The 22,163-nt window shown below is 57.5% G+C and overlaps 1 protein-coding gene across 2 annotated transcripts in view; it reads left to right on the forward strand.

The window, feature by feature from the left end:
* Positions 1 to 22,163, forward strand: part of DGKZ (diacylglycerol kinase zeta) — a 45,139-nt gene that overhangs the window by 6,967 nt on the left and 16,009 nt on the right. The window contains exons 2-13 of one of the 2 annotated variants that reach the window (XM_059819977.1): positions 14,442 to 14,550; positions 15,259 to 15,354; positions 16,166 to 16,243; positions 16,589 to 16,645; positions 18,857 to 18,925; positions 19,372 to 19,443; positions 19,739 to 19,855; positions 19,948 to 20,019; positions 20,312 to 20,407; positions 20,691 to 20,773; positions 21,325 to 21,385; positions 21,792 to 21,905. In XM_059819977.1, coding sequence (XP_059675960.1) covers positions 14,442 to 14,550; positions 15,259 to 15,354; positions 16,166 to 16,243; positions 16,589 to 16,645; positions 18,857 to 18,925; positions 19,372 to 19,443; positions 19,739 to 19,855; positions 19,948 to 20,019; positions 20,312 to 20,407; positions 20,691 to 20,773; positions 21,325 to 21,385; positions 21,792 to 21,905 — 1,024 coding nt within the window. Of the gene's footprint in view, positions 1 to 14,441; positions 14,551 to 15,258; positions 15,355 to 16,165; positions 16,244 to 16,588; positions 16,646 to 18,856; positions 18,926 to 19,371; positions 19,444 to 19,738; positions 19,856 to 19,947; positions 20,020 to 20,299; positions 20,408 to 20,690; positions 20,774 to 21,324; positions 21,386 to 21,791; positions 21,906 to 22,163 lie in introns of those variants that run through there. The other variant, XM_059819976.1, reaches the window with a different exon arrangement.

Below are 22,163 nucleotides of genomic sequence, written 5' to 3' on the forward strand. Positions count from 1 at the left end.
CCTGCCCAAACAATGCTCCTGGATGCAAGGCTTGGCGAGTGCCGTCATCATTTATTTGAAATTCAAATCCATGCCCAGACCCGGCAGTTGAGGTGAAGGCTGCCAGGAGCGGCCGGCACAGGGGAGGAGGGAGGGAAGCAGGGCTCCCTCTCTGTGCCAGCCTGGCCCCGGTCCCTGAGCTGTGCACCCCATGGAGACGCAGGGCCTGGGCACACTTAGGCTCTTGCAGCCAGCTGGATTGTGCTGGAGGTGACTCTGGACTGGGCTGGGTTAGTATCCCAGAAGCCGGAGTGTGGTGTTTGATGTTCGCTGACTGGCTCCGAAGGGAGAAACGGCCTTGCTGACCCCAGCTCCGTGGGCATGTTGCCTGCATTCACCTCCACGGCTGACAGCAGGAGCGGTGGCACGGGTGCCACTGGGGTTTCTGGGGTTTGCAGACGCCGAGGCCGTGGGGAGAGCGTGCGGGTGGAGGGATGGCACCGGGGCAGCAAAGCCGTGGAGGGGGAGGAGGATGGTGCCGTGTGCCGGTCGGCCAGGCGTGTTTATGGGGAGGGCTTGCTGACCACTCTCTTTGTGTCCCTAGACTCCACCTGCCCCACAAAGGTGTCTTCCCTTGTCTCCAGGGCAGCCAGCCCGGCCGATGGGGATCCAGGAGGATAAAGCACCGGCCGGCGGTGTATAAGTATGTGGTATTTTTATTGGCTTGCACAGGCTGTGCAGTCCCAGCAGCTGCTGCAACGTTTCTGCTCAAGAGCTCTCCTCCCTCCCACACACGTCTCGCCCCGTGTCACCCTCTTGTGTCTGCACTAACCAAGGCCACCGAAAGCCAGGCTGCTTGCCTGCTGCCTGTGTCACTAACCTTGTTCTAGAGGGCAGCTCGCTGCCGGACTTTCATCGGCTAACATGGCAGCCCCCGTTTTGCTGGTGTTTGGGGTGAAGGTCAGTTAAGGGCTTTCTCCTCCACGTCGTAGCCGTTGTGGGCATCAGGGCCATAGCACCTACGCCCCGTGCATGCTGCGCGCTTTGAAGACCTAAGATGACAACGCTGAGAGGGTCGTTTAGCCAAATGGCTGAAGCAGCCTGAAGTTCGGTAGGGCTGGGGCTGCCAGACGCGGTGGGAAGCCGTGGCCTGGGAGGCAGTCACGATTGCTGGGACGTGGTTGCTGTGTGGGAGCCAATACCTAGCCATGGTGTTGGGGGCTCACGAGTGCTCCTGAGGAGATGTGGAGATAGGGACAAGCCCCAGGCCCCGTTCCCAGGCTCCCTATGCCATGGTCTTTGTTGAGCAGCGTATCAGCCTGGTCAGGATTTGGCTGCGCTTGCGCGAGTGCCGTGCAGAAGTGCCGCAGTGGAAGACCCCCGCTAAGGACTGCTGCTTCCTGGCTTCTGCTAAACGGTTTCTCTGGTTATCGCCCCGTCTGCACGGCCTCCTGGGCCTTTCTGAGTTTCCTGCTCGGTCTCCAGCTTGCCCAACCTTGCAGACACAAAAGTCTCGTGTCGCAGTGCTGTTTGGGAGTCCCGTGGTTGGAAGTGTTAGGGGTGAGAGGCAGCATGGCTGGTTAGTGCTCCGCAGAGGGAAAGTGGATGGGGTTTGGAGAGGCCCAAAATGCGGTGGGTTGAACACCAGAGGGCACGGTCGCTCTTCAGAGCTCGGCTGTGCAGCTCTGGCCCTTTCCCTGGGGCTTGCTTCAGTTGGATGTTGTGGCATGTCCCCCCTTCTGCAGGGTTGTTGGCCTTGTCTCCTCGCTCCTCGTTTTGCTTTCCTCTCTTTTGCAAGGGAAGGCTTTGCAAAGCATCCGTGTGAAGCTTTTATTGCGCTGCCGTGGGTGAAGTGGCCGGTGAGCTCGCTGGCTTAAACTCATCAGCCCCTGCCGTGGGCTGGCTGATGCTCAGAGGCAAACCTCCAGCCAAGGCAGCTGTTAGCCAGCTCGCCGCTGCACGGGCTTGTGTCCTGGTAGCACTCGGAGCCGCGCAAAAGCAGCCGCCCAACCTCTGCACCTGGAGCCTGGGTTGCTCCCCCTGCTCGTGAGCACCCGGTGTCACCCTGCGGGAGTGGGAGCAGAGAAACTCGGCGAGCAGTGAGGCAGCCCTGCGCTACCGGTCTGTGTCGAAGTGTTAGCCCGTGCTGGGAAGGGGGAGAGTGGTCTACTCTCTGCACCGGCAGCACCTCTTCCCCTGGGATCTCCTCTCTGAAGGATGGCAGGAGAAAAGAGCCCGTCGGTGAGGTTGCAGAGGCTGGCAGACGTGGGGATGTTAGGATGAGAGAAGAAAAGGAGGCACGTAAGAGAAGATATGCTGAGGGCATTTAGAACAAAAAGGGTGGAGGAGAAAAAAAAATCAACTTCTCCTCCTGCCTTCCCATTAGTAGCAGAGGGACAAGCTGACATTTAGCAAAACCAAGAAGTGGTAGATTTAACATTGCTTAAAAGAGTTACTTTAATTTTGACATAAGCTGGGGGAGAAAAAGACTTGGTAGCTCGCTGCCACGAGGTGAAAAAGTGAAACCAAAGATTAGACTTGATATCAGTAACAGGGTCACAGTTAAACCAACAAATGCCTTTTGGGTGGCAAGTCGGCATGTGCTTTGCTTAGTCACGGGGTCACGATGAAGACTTGGGACACAGAATTAGGAGGTGTCTTTCCTGTCTTAGCCCCAGGCTTCGTGGGGGTGGGAGGGGGGAGATCACTGGGGACCGGGTTTCTCAGGGATGCTGAGCAGTCCCCCCCTTGCAGACACCTGCAGGGGCTGCCACTTGTGGTGTGGTTTCAGGTGTGTCTCTTCGATTAGGGACCAGGGTCTCTTCGATTAGGAAGCCTTGCTTAGGGCTGCGTGGGGCTAGAAGCCTTTCGGCTTGGAGCAGTGGTTTCTGCTTGAAGACAGCAGACTGAAACCTGTGACAGCAGCACGCTGCCCATTCGCCTGTGTGCGTGTTTGCAGGGTGAGGGCTTAGTAAGTCACGGGGGGAAGGAGGAGAACGGCAGCAGGAAGATTTGCCTGGCTGGCTTGAGGACAGGGTTCTTGGGCTTCCCGCTCCCGCTGCTTCCAGGGAAAGGGGCTTGGAGAACCAGTGACCCGGTCTCTTGCTGGTCTGCTTGACTTGGAAGGGATTTGGGGGCCAGCTAGAATCTGCCCCGGGCATCTCTCCGGGCTGTTTCCATTTGCAAGTCCAGGTCCTGCGAGCTCAGGAGGGAGGTGGGACTGTGGCGGGGGTGAGGAGCAGCAGCGGTGTCAGTGGGGGTCTCCGCTGTGCCTGTACCCACGGGGGATGGGGAGAGCAGGGTGGGCACGGGCCAGTTGGAGAGAAGCTCCCTTCGCTGGAGGAGGGGCTGGGGAGGAACCGCACACGTCTCTTATGGAGCTTCTTTGCTCTGGATGGGCAGCTAGTTGCAGCACGATTTTAATTTCCTCTTTGATAAATACACCAGGAAAACATCCTGTCAGTCCTGCTGAGTGGGTCTTAACAGGGATGGACTGGGGACTGTTCCAGGGGCCCTTCCACAGCCTTTCCTCCTCCCGAGGTCACAGCCAGCACCGCTGCCGCCCCGGGTCTGCGAGGACACCGGGACCTGCTCAGCTGCTAGTGGCAGCTGGCCCTTTCCTGGCACTGGGAAGGGAAGTCCGAAGGACGCGTACCCTATGTAGGGAGGGGAGAGAAAGCTGAGCAGGGGTGAACATCTCCTCCTGCCTGCCCTGGGCGTCACCAGCTCCCCTTCCCCACTGGCGCTGTGAGAAAAGGGCCAAATTCAGTCCCCGCAGCAGCTTTGGCAGTGGAGAGGTCTGCTCGTGTGTCCTCGCCCATCCCCGGCTCCCACCGCTTCACAAAGGCCACTCGCTCCTTCTGCCGTGACAGAGACAGCGGCGGTGTCGGTAGCTCAGCCTTTGGGCCTGGCTCCCCTCTGGTTAATGGTTTCCTGTGAACCACTTTCAAGATACCCATCGGGGAAGGCAGCTGGCTGCCTTCGCTGCGCTGGCAGCAACCTCCCCTGACGTTTTGTTATGATCGTTTTACTGTAGTCTCCTTCCAGGCCCCGAGGACGCTGGGCACGGTCCAAACGCATGCACGCACGCTCCTACACACAAAGGAAAAGAGCTCCCCATCTAATTTTAGCCATGACATGTAGGCAAGGGGAAGGGGCAGGCGGGAGGAGGCAGGGTGTGAAAGGACGAGGTCCCAGCTGCGGCCGCCCGCGCTGACTCACTACGGCCGTGTGCATGGCTATCGGCCGTGTGCATGGCTATCGGCTCTCATCGCGGGTAAATGACCAAAATAACAATAGCTGGTGACTCACCCCTTGCGGGCATCGTGGAGCGAGCTGGCCTTCGGCATGACCCCCGTCTCTGCAAAGGCCAAAGCGGAGAAGGGTTTCATGGCCCCAAAAGGGAGTTGGGTTGTGTTTGGCCGGGAGCAGTTCCCTGGGGGCAGCTGGGGGACCCGGGGTAGTGGTGAAGCGTGACGGGGAAGTCCCCAGCCTGGCTGCGAGAAGTCCCGCAGGGGGGTTGCAGCAACAAGGCGAGGTAAAAAGCTCCTGAGACGTCTGTGGAGCCTGCCCGGACCAGAGACTGGCCGTATCCTGGGAGCAAGTTACCTCCCGTGCGTGAGCACAGGCTCTCCGTGGCAGGCGGCTCGGCTCTGATCGGCTGTGCAAACCCCTTATCTTTATCCAGGTTCCCAAGGAGGTGGGAGAGAATCGCCTCCTTGGCAGGTTCCTCCCCTTATCCTCCTCTTGCCACTCCGAGGGAAGTGGTGGCATCCACTAGTTTTATTTGGGTGCTGGAGGGTGGCTGGGCACCGCGGAGGGGGGACCCCTCTCTTTCTGGGTCCCCTCCGGTGCATGCGCCTCTGGCCGGGGGCGAGCTGGCCTCGGGGCTGCTCGAAGAGGAAGTGCAGTTGGTTATTTTAACGAGCGCTCTCAGGGTTTGCAGCGCAGGGAGGAGGCGGAGGGAGAAGCCGAACGCTCGCTTTCCAAACTAGGACTTGGTCGGGGAGGGCTGGCCCGTCGCTGCTACGCGGCCACCGCCACCCGCTCAGCACCTGTAGGGACCCCGCACCGCTCCGGATCAGGTCACGGGGGCTTTTCCCCACACTCTCCCCTTCTCTCCTCTTTCTCTTCTTTCTCCTCGTCCCCCACATTTTGGTGCTTTCGTTTGTGCTGGGTGGGGGATGGGAGGGGGCCGGGAGAGCCAGCCTTTAGTTCCTGGGTATGGTCTGAGCAGGTACCGGGTCCCATCCTGCTGGGGAAAGGCAGGGGGGAGCAGACCCCAGGGTTATCCCTGAGACTGTCAACCTTGCACCCGCTGAGCCGTGTTTGCTGCCGGAGGCTGGAACGAGCCCGTGGGGCTACAAGCGGTCCCCAGGGCTGAGGCGGGGGCTCTGCAAAGCAAAGCCACCGTGGCACTCGGTGGCACCTGGCTGTTGCATCCCCTGTGGAAGGAGGGCGGGGTTTTCCTTGCCAGAGATGCGTTTCCAGCCGCTCAGACTGCTGCCTGTTACGGCACTGGCTGCATCCTGCCGGCTCGTGTGGCATGGGGATGGCAGCGGGAAATGTGCATGTGGCCGAGGACAGCGGCATGGGGAGCCAGCCTGCACCTCGCTGGGACCCCCAGACCCCGACCGCTTTGCCCTGGGATAATTTAGAGAAGCAAGACAGGCTTGTGGGCTCCTGGCATCTTCCCTGGCAGCAGTGAGGCACTGTGCTTCTGCCAAGAGTGGAGGGATGCTCTTCCAGATCCTTGCTCTGGGCTGGAGGGAGGCATGTGGCTCCCGTCTCTCTGTTATCAGTGCCTGTAGCTCAGCGCCTGAGGCTCTCTTGGCTTTGCTTTGAGAGGCGCAAAGGTCTTTGCATGCCTTTGGGAGGTCCAAAGACTTCCCAGCCCTGGGAATCACTGCCTGTGCTCTGCATCTGCCATGCTGCAGCTTTATCTTTACACTGGGTCCACCGTCTCCTCCCTGGGGCTGCTGCCCCAGGCAGATGCTGCACGTTGCCCTGCCCGGGATGTCATCCCCATTCTGGGATGTTATCCCCATGCTGGGATGTCATCCCCGCATGCTGAGAGAAAACTCCAGGGCTGCTCGGGGAGTCTGGATCAGACATCTGGGCTGTGGGACCGGCCTCCCTTTAAATAGCATGTCCCTCGTGTCCCTCCTGTACGGGAGGCACGGAGCTGTGCATACCAAAGGAGGGGACCAGCCCTGGGGAGGATGGTGGGAATTTGCTAAAGAAACCATGGGCTGGGGACCCAAACTGCCGGGGCGCCCTGCCGAGCCCCCCCCACTGCTTTGCTTCGTGCATGTCGCTCTGCAAGGGGAGCTCAGAGAGAAAGAAGAAACTCTCAAAGTCCTTCCCAGCCTGCATCGCCGGTCCTGCTGAGGCGACCAAAATAGAAACTGCATGGCCGGCCTCTCCCCCGACCCCTGCTCTGCCTCGGCTGTGGCACGCTGATGGTGGTTGCTCACCCTCTGCGTTTCCTCCTGGGTTAATTCGCAGCCCGAGGCCGTCAGTCTTGCCGTTTGGCTTCCCAGCCAAATGCAGCAACAGATTGTTTAAATCAGGGCTGTCGGGTTTCTTGATAACCAGGAGGCAGATTATTTACTGTAGTGGCAAATAAACATCATAATGTTATGATGGTGGAAAGTTGTCAAGGGATATGAACACCCGGAGTCTGTCCAGGAGCCTCCAAGGAGATGGCTTTGGTTTAAATTAAGACAAAACACTGTCTTCCATGGATTTTGGGAAGGAAATCACATTGTTGTAATGGGAACATTAGTCTGAGCCTTAGGGCTGGCAAACTCTTGACTTTATGAAGCGTAAGTGGACGGTCTGAGCTAGTCTGGCAGATGTGCCTTAAAGCACATCTCAGGTTTGCCCTGACAAGGCGGTGAAGGGGAGGGGGCACCAGGCTGTTGCGCAGAGCTTGGGGAGAGGTGGGATGGAGCTGCCACCAGAAGGATGTGGGGTTATGCTGGGAACTGTAAAAAAGTCTCAGGCCCTTCTGCTCACTGCCTCTGCTCTTCCCAGCAGCTGAACTTGAGAGCATTTTCTTGTGAAGGGCCAGGGAGGATGGTGGGATGGCTGATCCCTTTTGCCTTGATCACGGCTCAGCCAGGCAGTGGGGACCGTGCTCAGGTCGCTGCGTGGCCCCGGGCAGTTCCTTCCTCCTGGCTTTGCCCCTTGGTGAAGTTTCCCGTGCCAAGCTGCAAAGCCGTGGTGTTTTGTTTCTTTGCCTTGCCTACCACCCCTTGCAAGGAGCTGCTGGTCCCTGTCCCTGCATCTGTCCCCCTGCCTTGCTTCTTCAGAGAAGGTGGCTCAGGGGCTGCATCTCCTCCATGTGGCATCCCCAGCTCCCATGGAATGTGAATAACCAGAAAGTGGTGTGGGGTTAAAGTTAGTGATTGTGTCTCATCCCTGGTGTGGACTGCGTGGTGATCCGCCTGGGGCACCGCAGTCAGGAGCGGTGCTGCTGATGATGCTGAGCCAGTGGGCAAGTTTTGCTTCTGGCCATCTTGTGCAGGGATCCCGTTACCCTTTCGTGTCTGGAGTGTGTCAGGGTATTTGCATCGGGTCCACAGCGCTGGCACTGCTGCGACACCGTGGAGCAGTGGTGCGTTACGTGTGGGAGCGGGAGGCTGTGAGTTGTGCTCTTGCTCGGCCACGTCCAAGATGGGTACAAAGAGGCCAAACTGACGTTGCTGCCTGTCCCTTGTGAAGCAGTGCAGTCCTGGGGCCTCCAGGCTGGTCAAGCAAAGTACCCAGTAGCACTGACAGGCTTCTGAGCAAGTTAGCGAAGCCCTTAGGTGTTGCCAGGGGTGCCTTGCTCTCGCTGTCCGCGCCCCATAGCCCTGGCAGGGGCCTCTGCGCAGCTCCCTGCAGAGAGGGGTGCTGGGGCTGCACCTGCAGAGACCTCAGGGCCAGGAGGAGGTCCTCTGCAGCTGCGTCCATAAGACCACCACCCCGTTTCAAGCCCTTGCCTTGTTTTCTCATTAGAAGGGAGGTCTGAAATCCTCTGGATTAACCCCAGGGCTCGCTGTTCCCCTCTGAGTGTCCCACAGTGGCCAGAAACTGCCTCTGCAGCCTGGAGGGGCAACCTTAAGTCTGTGGCAGTAATCTCCCCCTCCACAGTATATGAGGGTAACAGCACAACCGAGAATGTCCTTGGCCGCAGTTTGCCCTGGGAATGCCATGCTCTTGCAGCTCAGGAGCCTGGGAGTGAGGTGCTATGGCCCGTGTAGGTGGTGGCACTTGTTGCAGTAGGTCAGATGAATGAATCCTAAAATAGAAGATGAGCACAACCTGTAGCTTACCACTCGCCATCCTTTGAAAGGCTCGTGGTTTGGACAGAGCCTCCTTACTCCTGTGCTGAGGGGAGCTGCATCTCCTTGCTCATGCTGGAGGGTGCTTTGTGTCCCCAGCACAGGGAGCTTCTGACTCTGTTTTACTTGCGTGATGCAGGAGAGATTACAGCTGGAATGGAAATTCTGGGTAGAAACAAACCACACAGAGATTGGAAACTTGCTGATTGCTGCTTACCCCACTGCAACCAAAGCCCTGAGGGCTGCACTGCATCTTGACCAGTGTACTCCCTTCCCCATCGGGCATGGGGGCACCTTCCTCAGCAGACCTCATCCGTGCTGGTGTCCCTTCACGGCACCTCAGAGAGCGCTGACCGGGGCGCCCGAGGGAGAGGAGAGGTCAGTGACTGATGCCTGGGAGCAGGATGGGAGACAGCAGTGTACATGGGAAGATTATCAGAGATCTGAAAGGAGTGGGCGGGATGCGAGCTTGTGATGGAAACCGAGGCTGAAGGCAAGCGGTGGTATGTCAGCGGGGCAGGGATGAGCAGCAGCTCCCTGGATGGGCTCCCAGGCTCTTGTCCCTCGGTCCCTCTGGTGTCCTGGCAGGGAGGAGACGGAGAGGCAGAAGCCCAGGAGATCTTGGTGTCATGCAGGGATGGCTATTAATAACACTTACACTTTCCCTGTGGTGGTTGAGCTGTGCAAGTCAAGTGTCCTTGCCAGGGGAAGACAGCTTGTAAACTGAAACGGGCTTCTGCTTGCATGCTGCCAGCTCCAGTGCTGCAGCAGCTCCCCAGCACCCGCAGCGAGCCAGGATGCAGCCAGCCGCCGTCAGGACGGGTGCTCGTCATGGAGCAGGGTGAAACTCTCTGACACATTTCCCTTGCTGTAGCCCTGTGGTTGGAAAAAATGCTTCCCAGTCAACTAACTGGAGGTTTGCTGAAAGGTCGGGAGGAGCTGATGGTGTTTTTCAAGTCCAGACTTCTCTAAGGGCTCCAGGCTTGTGTGTTGTGCTGCTGGTGGCGTCCTGCAGCAGGGTCCTCTTGTCTCCGTTGGTGCCAGGAGAGGGGTGCCAGCTTTGGCCCTGTATCAAGGTAACCTGGGATTTCTCTTGCTTCTCGGCGCTGGCAAGAAGAGACCAGGCTGCTGGAGGGACAGAGGGAATAATAACATGGAGGAAGGGCCGAGCTGGTGTGTGGCACAGCATCCCTCTACATGTGTAAGGGCACAGAGGGTCTGTTCAGTGCAGTACGTGGGGGTTTACTTGAGGCTAGTGGAGGAAAGCAGAATAACAGAGCTGAGTATCAAGCTCTCCCTGATGTGGGCAAAGCCTATGCCTTGAGGGACATCGTGTGTTTAGCCCTAGGAGTCAGCCTGTCTGGTTTTGGAGCTGCCACCACCACAGGAGGGATGGCTGCTGGCTATCTGGAGAGCAGGGTCTCCGTATCGGCCGATCCGCAAGCTCAGTATCCACTGAAGTTACAAGCTGCAAGTTTTCCCTCTTCAGTCCCTGCTTGACTTTACAAGGGCATTTCAATCCTGCCACGGAGGTTAGCTCTATCCTTAGACTCTGGGTGCCCAGGGAGCTTCCTGCAGCAGCCGCCTCCTCCCCCAGCTCTCAAGGGCAGCATTGCTGCCTGCCCACGATCCGGGACATGTTCCTGCTTCAGCAGCATCTCTGCCTACCGATGCCAGGCAGGGAGCATAGGAGGCTGAGGAGCTCTGAGGGGTCTGGTTAGAAAAAGAAAACCTCCCAAGAGCTTCGACTGCAGATCATGAGCAGACCAGAGCTGCTGGCCTCTTCTTTATTCACAGAAGGAGATTGATATGATAGCGCAAAGCTGCTTGTAAGTAGAGTTGATATCCTAGTGCGTGCAGCGGTACTTCCTTTCCCTCCCACCCCGCAGACACCAGGCTGCCTCCATCCAGCCTCCTTACCTAACTGAGCCGAGCGATGCAGTCTGCGGAGCGGCCACAGGTGCCAGCTCTTCTCCGTCTTGTCTCAGCAACACAGTGGAGATCCCAGAGATGTGCTGGTGTTAGGCCAAGGGCTTCCAGGGCTTAGCTCCTCTCGGGCTCCTCTCCTCCCAGCGCGTGGTTCCCCGGCTGCTCTGCACACAGCTCTGCTGGAGCACATTAACCCTGGGTACCCCCGGCAGTCAGTCCATCTGCTCCACCAGCAGCAGCTCTCAACACCTGCGACACACAATTTGGAGCTCAGATTGGAAGTAAGTTGCAAGAGGTGGGGATATCTTCACCATCATATCTGAGCTGCCACGTGCTGCTGTTGTGGACTGTCAGATGGTTGCCTGGTAATAACCTTCACTGCTGGTGGCCAGGGCATGAGTCCATGTGCCACTTGCAGGCAGCCCTGGAGATAAAAAGGGCTGTAATCAGCTAGTACCCAAACATAAATGTCAAGCCAAGGTTGTTCTAGCAGATTTCCTCACGAGACTGTGGTGCAAAAAGGAAGGAAGCTGTGTTGAGAGATCTTCCTGCCCATAGCAGCAGCTCGGCAAGCAGTACAGCAGCTTCATGCCAGTGGAATATCTGGGGCAGGAGGGAGCATCCATTCAGCTCATTCGGGATGTAGTTGGACCGTTTGTCTCCCTGGCCAGAAAGGGTCTGCTGCAGCGTGCCACACCCAGGCAGTGTTCTCTCTTGGGTTTTTTTAACACATTTTATGTGTTCAGACAATTTTTAACACCTGTTGGTAATGATGCAATTTACTGTGCATCATCCTGCAGACGATGGGGAGAAGGGCCAGGAATGGAGCACCGCGGTGTTGGGGACAGGCTGCAAGCAGGGTGATCAGCAAAATGTGGTTTTGTCCTCTGCAAAGCTGCACGGGCCTCAGTGGTGTGACAGTTAACCTTGCTGGTGACCAGGTACCTGCATTGCTCGCTGTGGTGGGACTTGAGAAATCCCTCCAAGGAGGTAGCACTTTGTTTTTGCTTTCAGTTCAACCAGGCTTTAGCTGCCCTGATGCTGCTCTCTGGAGGGCATTGCTGTCCTTCCTTCCCTCCTTGTGCTACATTACTGAGTACAGGCATGGCAATGAGACTGTAGAAACTGAAGAGCTGGCTTCCTTGCCTACCAGGCTAGAGGAGGCCAGCCTGGCCTCCAAAAACACAAACTCAGCTTTGTACTCATGTAAAAGAAATAGGGGTACAGCCCAATGGGTTGCCTGTGGTGTAAGCACTAAGCAAAAGCTTCAGTTTGCAGTCCAGAAAGTGACACGTATGTCCCGTTGTACATGCATATACCAAACAAAAAGGGAAGCTTCTGAAAAATTTGCTTCTTCGCGTGGGCCTCGTGGTGGTGGAGGTTTGGGCCAGGGTGTTCTCCTGAAGGTCCTCTGGTACTGCTGACCTGCAAGCGAGCGCGTAAAAGAGCAGGAGAAGGGAGGAAGGTAGAAGCGAGTGCAGCAGGTGCCAACCTTAGTGCAGTGGTGAGTGGTGTGCCCGTACCCTCGTGATGGGTAAAGGAACTGCCTTGTACAGCGTGGAAATTGTTGAGAGTGATGATGGTGGCTTGTGTGTGCCTACAGGCTGCCACGATCCAGAGTCCCCTGCCTTGGGAGCAATCGAAGAGCCAAAAGTTCACGGCTACCAAATTGTGGGTCTCGGTGGTTTTTTTTGAGTTGCCTTTGAATAAATCCTCTCTATTTAGCAGCTGAAGAGAGGTGGCGGCTGGAGGGTGGGAAGCAAAGCTCTAGCTCTGGAGGAAGGGAGTGCTGGAGCTACCTAGATTCAGCCTCTTCTACTCCAGCCTTCGCATGCCGAGCTGCCAGCGCTGAAACCACTGCAGCACCTTCCACCTGTGGCCCAGGACTTTCCACGGACTGTTGCCATGTCCAAGCAGCCCGTCAAGCTTTGAAGGCTGGGCAGGGAAAGCTTGAGAGCCCCAGTAAAGCTCTTTCCACCAGGAGAGGGAAGTTTTGAGCAGGACAGATGGGATGATTTTCCTAGCCGTTCACTGCTCTACTCCAGCTCTCCCAGCCAGCTTCTACCCAATCTGCCTGCCCTGCTTTTACTTGCTTGATTGTTTTATTTCTTTAGGATTTGCAAGGGTTTAGTTTCGATTTGCTGCAAATTTGGCGGGGCTGGTGCTTAGGCAGTGTGGTTCCCGTGGGGAAACCAGGCAGGCCAGCACCAAAGGAATGAAGGAGAGTGACGGGTGTAGTCGCCAGGGCTGATCGGCACCTGGGGATGCAGGGGCTGTGCCGATCCCGCAGCGGTGAGTGTGGGGCGCAGAGGGTCCCGGCCAGGCGGTGACACCTACCCTGCCGTCACAGCACCCTGGGCTGAGCTGTGAAACCCAAGAGGAGGGGGAGCTGTGGGGAGCAGGAGCCCAGCGATGCGTCTACCCAGCAAGTGGGTCCCAGCCCTGCCGCGTGCCCTGGGTGGCATCGCCATGTCCTCCCCGCTCCTGCCCTCTGTCCCCTGCTGTCCCCCTGTCCTGACGCCCACAGCCCGGCCCGGGGACTCATGGGGGAGCCTATTTAATTCCTGGTCTCTGTTAACAGCCACCGTCCGGCTGCGATGGAAACCTTTTTTAGGCGGCACTTCGGGAGGAAGGGGCCGCGACGTGCTAGTGCGGTGGCCGTGCCCACCGGCAAGGCCAGGCGTCGCTCCCAAGCGGGGCTGCCCTCCGCCTCGCTGGCCCAGCGCCGCCGCGGCTTGGGCGCCCCGCTGCCAGCCCTCTCCTGCCTGGGCCTGCCCCGGCGCCCCGGCCCCCGCCGCCGCTCCAGCACCACGCCGCCCGGCCTCAGCCCCAGGTTCGCTGTGCAGACGAAGCGCGGGGCCTGGGCACGAGCCATCGATGCCCACCTGGTGGGTCCCTCCATCCTCCTGACCAGCCTCATCCCCACCGGAGAAGAGGGGGACGGGGTGCCCCGCACCGACAGCTCTGGATCCGAGTCTCTGGAGGATGGCAGCGGTGGCGCGGCAGCGGGAGCCAAGCGTGGCCGGCGTGAGCGGTGGGCTGAGGAGAGGTGGCTGGCCATGCTGCCCCAGCTGCGGCCACTCCAGGCCAGGCTGCTGTCGCGGGGCCCCCGCTGCCTGCGGCGCGCCTCCTCCCACCGCCTGCCCACTGAGTTCGTGTACAGCCATGCCACCGACGGCTTGCCGGGCCGCTACCGCCGCCTCAGTCAGCGCCGCCGCTCCAGCGATGTCCCCCGGGCCGGGCTGCTCCCCTCCGGCCACCTGCGGCTGCTGGCCCAGCACTGCGTGGGGGTGGCCGGAGCCGGGTGCTCCTCTGCCGCCGAGTGCTTGGGACTGGAGCCCACCCGCCATGCCGCCCCGGACAGCTGGAGCCCCCGGCTGCTGTATGTATGGCAGCGGCGTGCAAGCGGGCAATGCCTCAGGGAGGGGAGGCTGGGTGCAGACCCAGGCTTGTTGGGGAAGGAGGGAAGGGGCTCGGCACAACTGGCCCTGGCTGCCATCAGTGTCTGCAGTGCTGCTCGCCTCCCCTGAGCATCTCCCGCTTGGGCCAGCGCTGCCTCTGGTGCTGTCGGCGCAGCCCCTTGGGCTTGTGGGCATCCCCCTCTGCCAGCCCAGGGCCGGAGGGAGGCGGCAGGCCTGGCTGTGGGCTGGAGATGCATGTGTTTTCCAGCTGGCTGGCTCTGCTGCTCCATTCCTCCGCCCTAGCACATCTGGGAGAAGCTCGCCAGCCCCAAACAAATGGCTGCTTTTTCTCCAGCTGGTTGCACTGGTCCCCAAAAACGTCCGAGGCTCTGAGGTGCCTTGGTATGGGAGAGCTGCGGGGAACCTCTGTGGGGCAAGGGTTCTGGGATGTCCCTGCAAAGGCAGCCCCACCACTGCAGCTCGGTGGAGCGTCCCAGGCTGTTTTGCAATGGACCTGTCATCCCCAAGGGCTTTGACCCAGCAGCCCAGGCTGTGCCTTTTGCCTGGTGCAGGGTATTGTTAGCTGAGCCGTCAGCAATGTGGCCAGCACCTCTTTGTCCCATGGGGCTGCCTCACAAGAGTGGATATTCCTCGGCTGGCAGTGCTGGGGATTCACCTCATTTCCAGACGCTTGGTCCTGAGGGTGCTTTTCTGCTCCAGCCTCACCACCCACCCCAGAAGCAGGCTGTGTTTTGCATTCTTCCTCCCCTGATCTAACAGCCAGCCCTCCCGTGTCTTCCAGGAAAGCTATTGCCAAATCCAGCCTCCAGCACATGGTAGCCCAGCCAAACCCTGCGCTAGCCCTGAGGAGCGACTCAGAGAGGCAGATACGCAGCACTGTGGACTGGAGCGTAAGTTGTAGCGCGTTTTGCTGGGCGTTCTATGGGATGGGCTCCTGGCCAAGAAGCAGCAAGCTCTTCCCAGGCTGAGGCTTCCCAGGTGACTTCAGCTTTGGCACATTTATGGCCTCCATCGTTGCCACCAGCTGGTGCCAGCATCTGTGCTGCTGGCAGCACCCCTTGATGCTGCGAGGAGAGGCTGTGCAGGCACAGGTGGTTCCTGGGAGGATGGCATAGCTGCTCCACTGCCAGCTCTTCTGCTCCTGGCAACTGAGGTCTTCTGGTGGCTGCGGCCAAGCCACAGGAGCAAGCCCCTGCTCCTTCGCAGGCAAAGCCTGGCAGGTTTTAAGCCACATCCTCGGGCTGTAGAACAGAAGCTGTTTCAGAAGAGTCCCCTGCGTTGAATTTGCCCCGATGCCTCCTCTCAGGGACTGATGGAAGCAGCCCCCCTATGCAGAACACTGCAACTGGACTCTGGGTCTTGGAGCTGGTTTCCTGGGGCACTCTTGTTTCCAACGGTTGGGCCGTGGCAGGAGCTTTGTGAGGTTCCTCTGTCCAGAGGTTGGCCCCGGTTGTTCTGTGCATCTTGTCTCCCAGCCTACACCTAGCTCCAACCCCCCAGTCTTGGCCCAGTATCTGTCCCTCGCACAAAGCTTTTTAGGGGCTTGGGTGCCCATCTGGGGATGCTCTCGGAGAAACACGTTGTCTTGTGCCTTTCAGGAGACTGCGGTCTATGGGGAGCACATCTGGTTTGAGACCAATGTCTCTGGGGACTTCTGCTACGTTGGGGAACAGAACTGTATGGCCAAGCTGCTGGTGAGTCACCGGGGGTCAGCCACCTCCCCAGCAAGGGCTGCAGATGCAGGCTGGGCTGTCACCCGGCTGGGACACCACAAAGGCCCTGCTGCCGCTGCCACCGGGGCAAGCACGGGGGTCTAGGGGGCTGCTAAGGGGGGAGCGTGTCCCTCCTACCTCTGCATGCTGGAGGGCTGCATCCCCAATTTCTGCTGGTGGTGTTTGCAATGGGAACCCGACGCGGGGTTGCCGCTCACTCAGAGGTGATACGATGATATTCCAGGGAGAGGCTGTTGGGATCTCACACCCTTAGAGGGAGAATCCAAAACAAGCTTCTCTGGAAAGACCTTTCACTAGAGGAGAAAAGCAAGTGCTGGAGACCCAGGCCGTCTGCCTCCTAACCCTGCAGGCAGCATTCATCTTACAGGGTTGCTGCAGTCCTCCCTCCCGGCTTGCAGACTCGATCCTTCTTGTGGTGTGGACATGGAGCACTGATGCCATCCTGTGCTTGCCCTCAGGACTTATTGTGGGAGCCCTGCCAGTGCCTCCCAGACCAGCTTCCATGGTGCTCTCAGGCAATGTCAGAAGAGGCCAAGGACTGAGCCAGCAGTGGGAAAGCACCTCCCTGCTCTGTCACAGACTTGAGACCATCTGCTCTAGGCACACACTTAGATCCTTCTACTTGCAAGGAGTTAGGTGTATATAACTTTCCTATAGGACTAGGTCAGCATCCTGAAATATGTGAAGGAGGTGTAATGGGAGGCTGAGCTTGCCGGCCTCTGAACACTGCTATTCACATGCATGTTTTTCCTCCTCTTTTCTCATCCTCCAGCAAAAACCTCTCTCCAGGCGTAAGTGTGCAGCCTGCAAGATCGTAGTGCATACGCCCTGCATCGAACAGCTGGAGAAAGTGAGTTGGAGCCTGTTTAAGCCCTCTCTGTGGCTAGCAAAGCTGTAACAGCCTTTTCCTGGGCAGCCCTTCCTCTTGGGTGGTGAAACACAGGAAGATTGGGGAACTGCAATGTGTCATTGCAAAGAGGGGTCTTCTGAGGAGACGATAGCAAAAGGAGCATCTAGTGACGTGATTGGAACACCAGGCCCCATTTTGTTCAGTAACAGAGATATGTGAGGGGTTTCGTGGCAAGCACTGAACATCTCCAGAGGCTCTGGGCCTGCTGTGGTAAAATAAACTCCAGTAGGTTTCCTTCAGGTATGATGGTTTTACTGATTCCTCTAATGTGTGTTCAACCTACAGATAAATTTCCGCTGCAAACCTTCCTTCAGAGAGTCAGGATCCCGGAACGTACGGGAGGTGAGAGATGTGCCTGGGACACTGTCCATGTCTGACCCCTCCTCGCCTTCTCAGTTTGGTGGCAAAGGCATCAGATGCTGCCAGCCTGTTGCCCATCGGAATGCAGGCATCGTGCTGCCTCCTGGCTCCAAGGGGATGGTGCAGTAAAAGAGATGTTTCTTTGCGAGGCAGCAGTGCAGACTGGGTGTGAGGAGTGAGGAGCTTGCAAGCAGCAAATGCGGAGCATCTGCTGCTTTGCATGTTCTAAAGCTCCTGCATCTGCATGGAGGAACCTGCAAGCAGTGTTTCCTGGGAGAGTTTTTCCCCCTTGTGCTGGTCCCCAAGCAACTAGAGGAGGCTGTGGCAAACAGCAGCTCCCCAAGTCTCATACAATTTGGAAGGGAGCAGTACAGGCTCACTTCTTGCTTTATCACTCAGCCCTGACCTGGGTGCCATAGGTACTCCAGGTAGCAGTGGAAGATGCCCACAGCGGTCCTGTCGGACCCCTTTAGCCCATGTTTTAATGTCCTGGGCGTAAGCAGTGGCCTGGGACCTGCCTGCTGAGCTGCACTGGTGGAAGCACTTGTCAGCCGTCATGCTTCACCCTCCAGCCCATGGAGCCCGCGTAGCCCATGCAGTGCTCTGGAGTGGGTGTGGATGGCTCAGTCATGGGCCATTTTGGTAACACAGCTGCTGCCCCCACACCATGTTTGTGCTGGCACAGCAGACTCAGTAGGGGAAACGTACTCAAACGCAGGGCTGCCCGCTCAGCAATGCCAGTGTCACATGGTGAGGTGAAGCTTTCAACATTGCTTTAAACCTTCCTTTCTTCCTTTGCTTCTCCTGCTGCGCTTCCTTCCCATGTCACTCTTAGCCCAGCTCCCTTATTTGTCCTTCACTTACTTTTTGGGCTCTGCTGACAACTCTCTGCCTTTGCTCACTCTTCTGTCTCTATTTTCCTCCTCTCCAACCTCTACAAATTTTCTCTCCCTCCCCTTTCCTAGTTTTCCTTCTTTTACTCACAAACCCTGCTTCTCCATCCTGTCTTTCTACTACTCCTCAGTTCCTCCAAGGGCTCTTCCCTCCTCTTTCCCTAGAAGGGCGCTTTTCTGGCCTTTGTGCTGCCAGGGATCTCCTTCAGGGTCAGCCCTTTCCCTACATGTGCCTGGTAGGACTCAGAGCTGAGCTCAGGGCATAGCCCCCTTTCTGCTGCCACTGGGTTAATTAATGTCCACTAAAGCCAACAGGACTCTTCGTCCTCTCCCATGTGCTGCACTCAGCAGACAACGCTGGAGCTGACCCAAATCTCCTGGCAGGTCCTGCCTCTATCATCATGGTCCCAAAAGCTGTCAAGAGCAGGGTGTTGGGCCCTCCCTCATGGGCTGCGAACTCCCACTCCCTCTTCCTCTTTGCTGCCCTCCCCACAGTGCCATTCCCAATCCAGGGCTGGAAGAGGAAGGAGGGATATAGGAAATGTGGTACTTCATTGCAAAGCTTTTGTCCCCCCACAACGCTCAGATATCCCACTGTCACGTTTCCCTGTCTCCACAATTGCTCCTGCAAGTCCCAGCTCTCAACCCCTGTGAGCCTGCAGAGAGGGAGAAGGTGCCTGGAGCATCCTTGCTCCCCTCCCTGCGGGCAGGGGCTGAGGCAGGTTGGCAGGACTTGCCCTGGGGCGAAGAGCAGGGTGAAGTCGGTGTGGGGGGCTTTGGTGCTGCTCTTCTCCACAAGGAATGTGGAGATAGGCAGTTCGCCACTTTGCTGCAAGTGCTTCCGTCTTCTTGCTGTGGGTGCAAACTGTGTCTTCCTGGGGATTTTCACTCCTTCCACCAGCGTGTTTTTCACCTGGGGCTGGGGGCATCTGGTCAGAGATGTTAGGAGACGGAGACGTGGTTTATGACCAAAGCAGTGCTCCACAGTACTGCTTGCCCACTCTCCATTGGGTTTGCTTTGTGTGATTCTCAGGCTTCCGTTTCCCTCGCTTCCTTCCTAGTGTTTCTGGGTTTAATTCCTTCTTCTCTGAACACCTTAATTTGGCCTCTTGCCCCCTGATTCTTTGGCTTTACCTTCTCCCAGAGGGTTGGGGCTGGTGCAGGTCAGCAGTGGGTTAGCTGCAAGAGCAGAGATCCTGGCTGGCCTGGGTCCGTTCCTCCTGCCTGTTCCTGCGTTCCCTCACATGCTGGGCCTTTCACTCCCCTTTTATTTTTTTCTCTTTTTTTCTTTTCCCTTTAGCCCATAGTTGTCCGGCATCACTGGGTACACCGGAGGCGGCAGGAAGGGAAATGCCGGCAGTGTGGCAAGGTGAGAGGGCGTCTCGTTTTTTTTCTCAGCCTGAAGGAAAGCTAAGGTCACACCAGAGACAAGAACAGGGCTGGGGACCAGGGACATCCCACCATTCCTGTTTGGTGGCAGCAGCCTACAGCAACACCAAGACGCGTGCCCTGTTTTGCACAGTGAAGCACTACATAAGTGCTTCCCACACAGAGTTGTGCTTCCCCTGGGCCCAATCGATCCTGGAGGGGACTGTCTTCCTGACATGCTTTCCTTGGGCAATAGGGACACCCCTGCAGAGCGCAGTGGCCTCCCTGGTGCCGTGGTGGTGGTTGGGGCTATCTGACGCGGATCCGGAGGGCTCCAGCTGCAGGCACACTCTCTTTGTCAGCATCTCTCTTGGTGGTGGGGAAGTCCTGTTGGATGGTAGAAAGCTGCGAGGGAATTCCCTAAGCCTCTCATCCTTCCTTCTACAGGGTTTCCAGCAGAAGTTTGCCTTCCACAGTAAAGAGATTGTAGCCATCAGCTGTTCCTGGTGCAAGCAAGCGGTGAGCAAAGCCCCCATTGAACATCTTGCCAGCCTGCTCTGCATCTGATGACCTCTGCTTTCTGCTGGGACCCCCACAAGTGCTTCAGCTCCTCTTACTGAGAGAGGCTGTACTGTGGTAGCTGGGAGCTCCTATGAGAAACTTTCTCCTCATTGTCTTCCCTTTACAAAATTCCTGCGCGGTTTCCTCCAGCACTCCCTGCACTGGCATGGGGGAGCTGGGAGGAGGAGAAGGTGGTTGTCCCCAGAAAATTGAGCAACTGTGTTTTGTCTCTGTCTCTCCTCTTCTTCCCCAGTATCACAGCAAAGTGTCATGTTTCATGCTGCAGCACATCGAAGAGCCCTGCTCGCTGGGGGCTCATGCTGCTGTCGTCGTTCCTCCCACCTGGATTCTGCGGGTCCGACGGCCCCAGGTAACTCACCTCAGCTCTTGTGGCTCTTTCACAACTCCTGCTTGCCCAGCGTCTCCTCACGGAGTTTTTGGGTTTGTTTCTTTTCTCTCCAGAATCCACTGAAATCTAGTAAGAAGAAGAAGAGGACATCGTTCAAGCGGAAATCCAGCAAAAAGGGGGCCGAGGTAAAAGATGAGGGGACAGGGAATGACCTTATCTTGGAAGGGTGGACACACTGGGCAGTGAGGAGCAGGACTGGGAAACAAGGGGGCTTTGTGGGGTCTGTGCTGAGGTTAAGGAGGATGAGTTGGAGGGGAGGGTGCCTGCTGGCAGGGCAAATCCCAGCTATAAGGCTTATGGGGTGGCTGGGATGTTCTCTTCCTCCCACTCCTGACCACATGTGATGTTAGGACTCAGCTGCAGGTGGGAGTTTGTGTTTCCCCGGGTTTGTTGAAGAACCTGCAGTGTCTCTTGCAGGAAGGGAGGTGGAAACCCTTTGTCATCAAGCCCTTGCCAGCTCCTCTCATGAAGCCCTTGCTGGTGTTTGTGAACCCCAAGAGCGGTGGGAATCAGGTATGGCCTTGTCCTACATCTCCTTGAGAAGGCATCTCTATGGGGGCATTGTCTTTTGGCTGCTGAGGACTCAGCATAGTTTTGGTAATATCTCAGCTGCAGAAGAGGCAAGGCAACCTCCTCAATGCCAGTTCGCTGCCTGGCAATTCCCACCTAGGCCAGGCTTTGCCTGAGTCCCCCCCAGAAGGCAGTTGTCTTGGCTTGTCCTCAAGACCAGGTGCTGCCTTCCCTCTGTCCACTGGGAACTCCCTGTTGCCTGCTGAAATCTCTCTTGTCCTCATAGGGAGCCAAGATCATCCAATCCTTCATGTGGTATCTCAACCCACGGCAAGTTTTCGACCTCAGCCAGGGTGGACCCAAGGAGGCGTGAGTACTGATGGGGGCAGCACCCTTCTCTCCCCCATCCCTGGCCCAGAGATTCCTCCCCAGAGCTCTTCCCGTGGCTCGCAGAGGCCTGATGCTCCATACCTCCCTTGTGCAAAGACACCTCCAAGGAGCTTATGCTTTGAGAGGTCTCTCTAGGATACCTTGCGGCCAGTCCTGGCCTTGCAGTGTTTCCTGTTGGAGGGCTGGTTTAATCTTAAGGCTAGTGGCAAAGAGACCAGCTTTAGGGTGACATTACCAAATCTAATTTGTTATGTTCCATTAATGTCACGTGGGTCTTGTCTGCTTGCTGCGTTTCGGCTTATCTACGTGTACACGGACTGCGGACACCCCCTCTTCCTCCGCAAGAGCTGGTGAAGCTAAAGTCACTGTGGCATTGCCCACTGCTGTGAACTGCTGTGGTGATGGGGAGGGTGCCACGCACACGGCTTTGTGAATTCCACGGGCTCTGCGAGGGCAGGGAGCCCTGCAGCTGCTGCGTAACACCTTCGGTGCCTCTTCCCTCCCTTCCTTACCCTCTCTGTTTCCTGCAGGCTGGAGCTGTACCGCAAGGTCCACAACCTCCGGATCCTGGCATGCGGGGGAGATGGCACGGTGAGTCCTCTGGCCCCCTCGTGCCTCCAGTACCCTTCGCCCCAGGCCTTTCCAGTGCCAGCAGCAGCCCTCCTCGCTGTGATCCAGAACGGGGCAAAACGTGCGCACTGTGTCTGTGGTCCAGCTGGTGGCACTGGTACCGTCGGTCCCCTCATGCACTGTTCCAGGGAACGCTAGTGTGTGGCATGTCTGGATTTGTCGCTCTTTTGGGAGCCAGTGTCCTCACTGGGGTTACTGGTATCTCCTGCAGCGCCCGTTTTGAGCAGTAAAAACTGAATAGTGTCAGTGGTGGCTAAGGGGACCCCGTCTCTGCCCCTCTGCCATCGCTAGCGCTCTGAGTCACTTCCACCTCCCTGCTCGTCCATGAAATAACCAACCGTTTCTTTGCGCTCTCTTGCTCGAGCAGGTGGGCTGGATACTCTCCATTCTGGACCAGTTACGCCTCAACCCACCTCCTCCTGTGGCCATCTTACCTTTGGGGACAGGGAACGACTTGGCCAGGACGCTGAACTGGGGTGGGGTAAGTGACAGGCAGAAAAGCTCACTGCTGACAGAACGGGGCTGAGCACTTCGACTCTGCTTCCAGACACAGGGGTGGGGATTTGCACTGGCTGGCTGTTTTGACTTTCCCTAACTACAGACCAACAAATAAGTGCAGTTTGGATGTCACTGTTCTTCTGACATTTGAATTTTTCTGTGTTAGGTTATAATATATTAGGACATTAACAAAAGCAGTTATTATTTCAAACTTTGGGAGATTTTTGGGAGGAAGATGTAT

The sequence above is a fragment of the Gavia stellata genome, chromosome 7 (genome assembly GCF_030936135.1).
Source record: "Gavia stellata isolate bGavSte3 chromosome 7, bGavSte3.hap2, whole genome shotgun sequence".
NCBI lineage: Eukaryota > Metazoa > Chordata > Aves > Gaviiformes > Gaviidae > Gavia > Gavia stellata.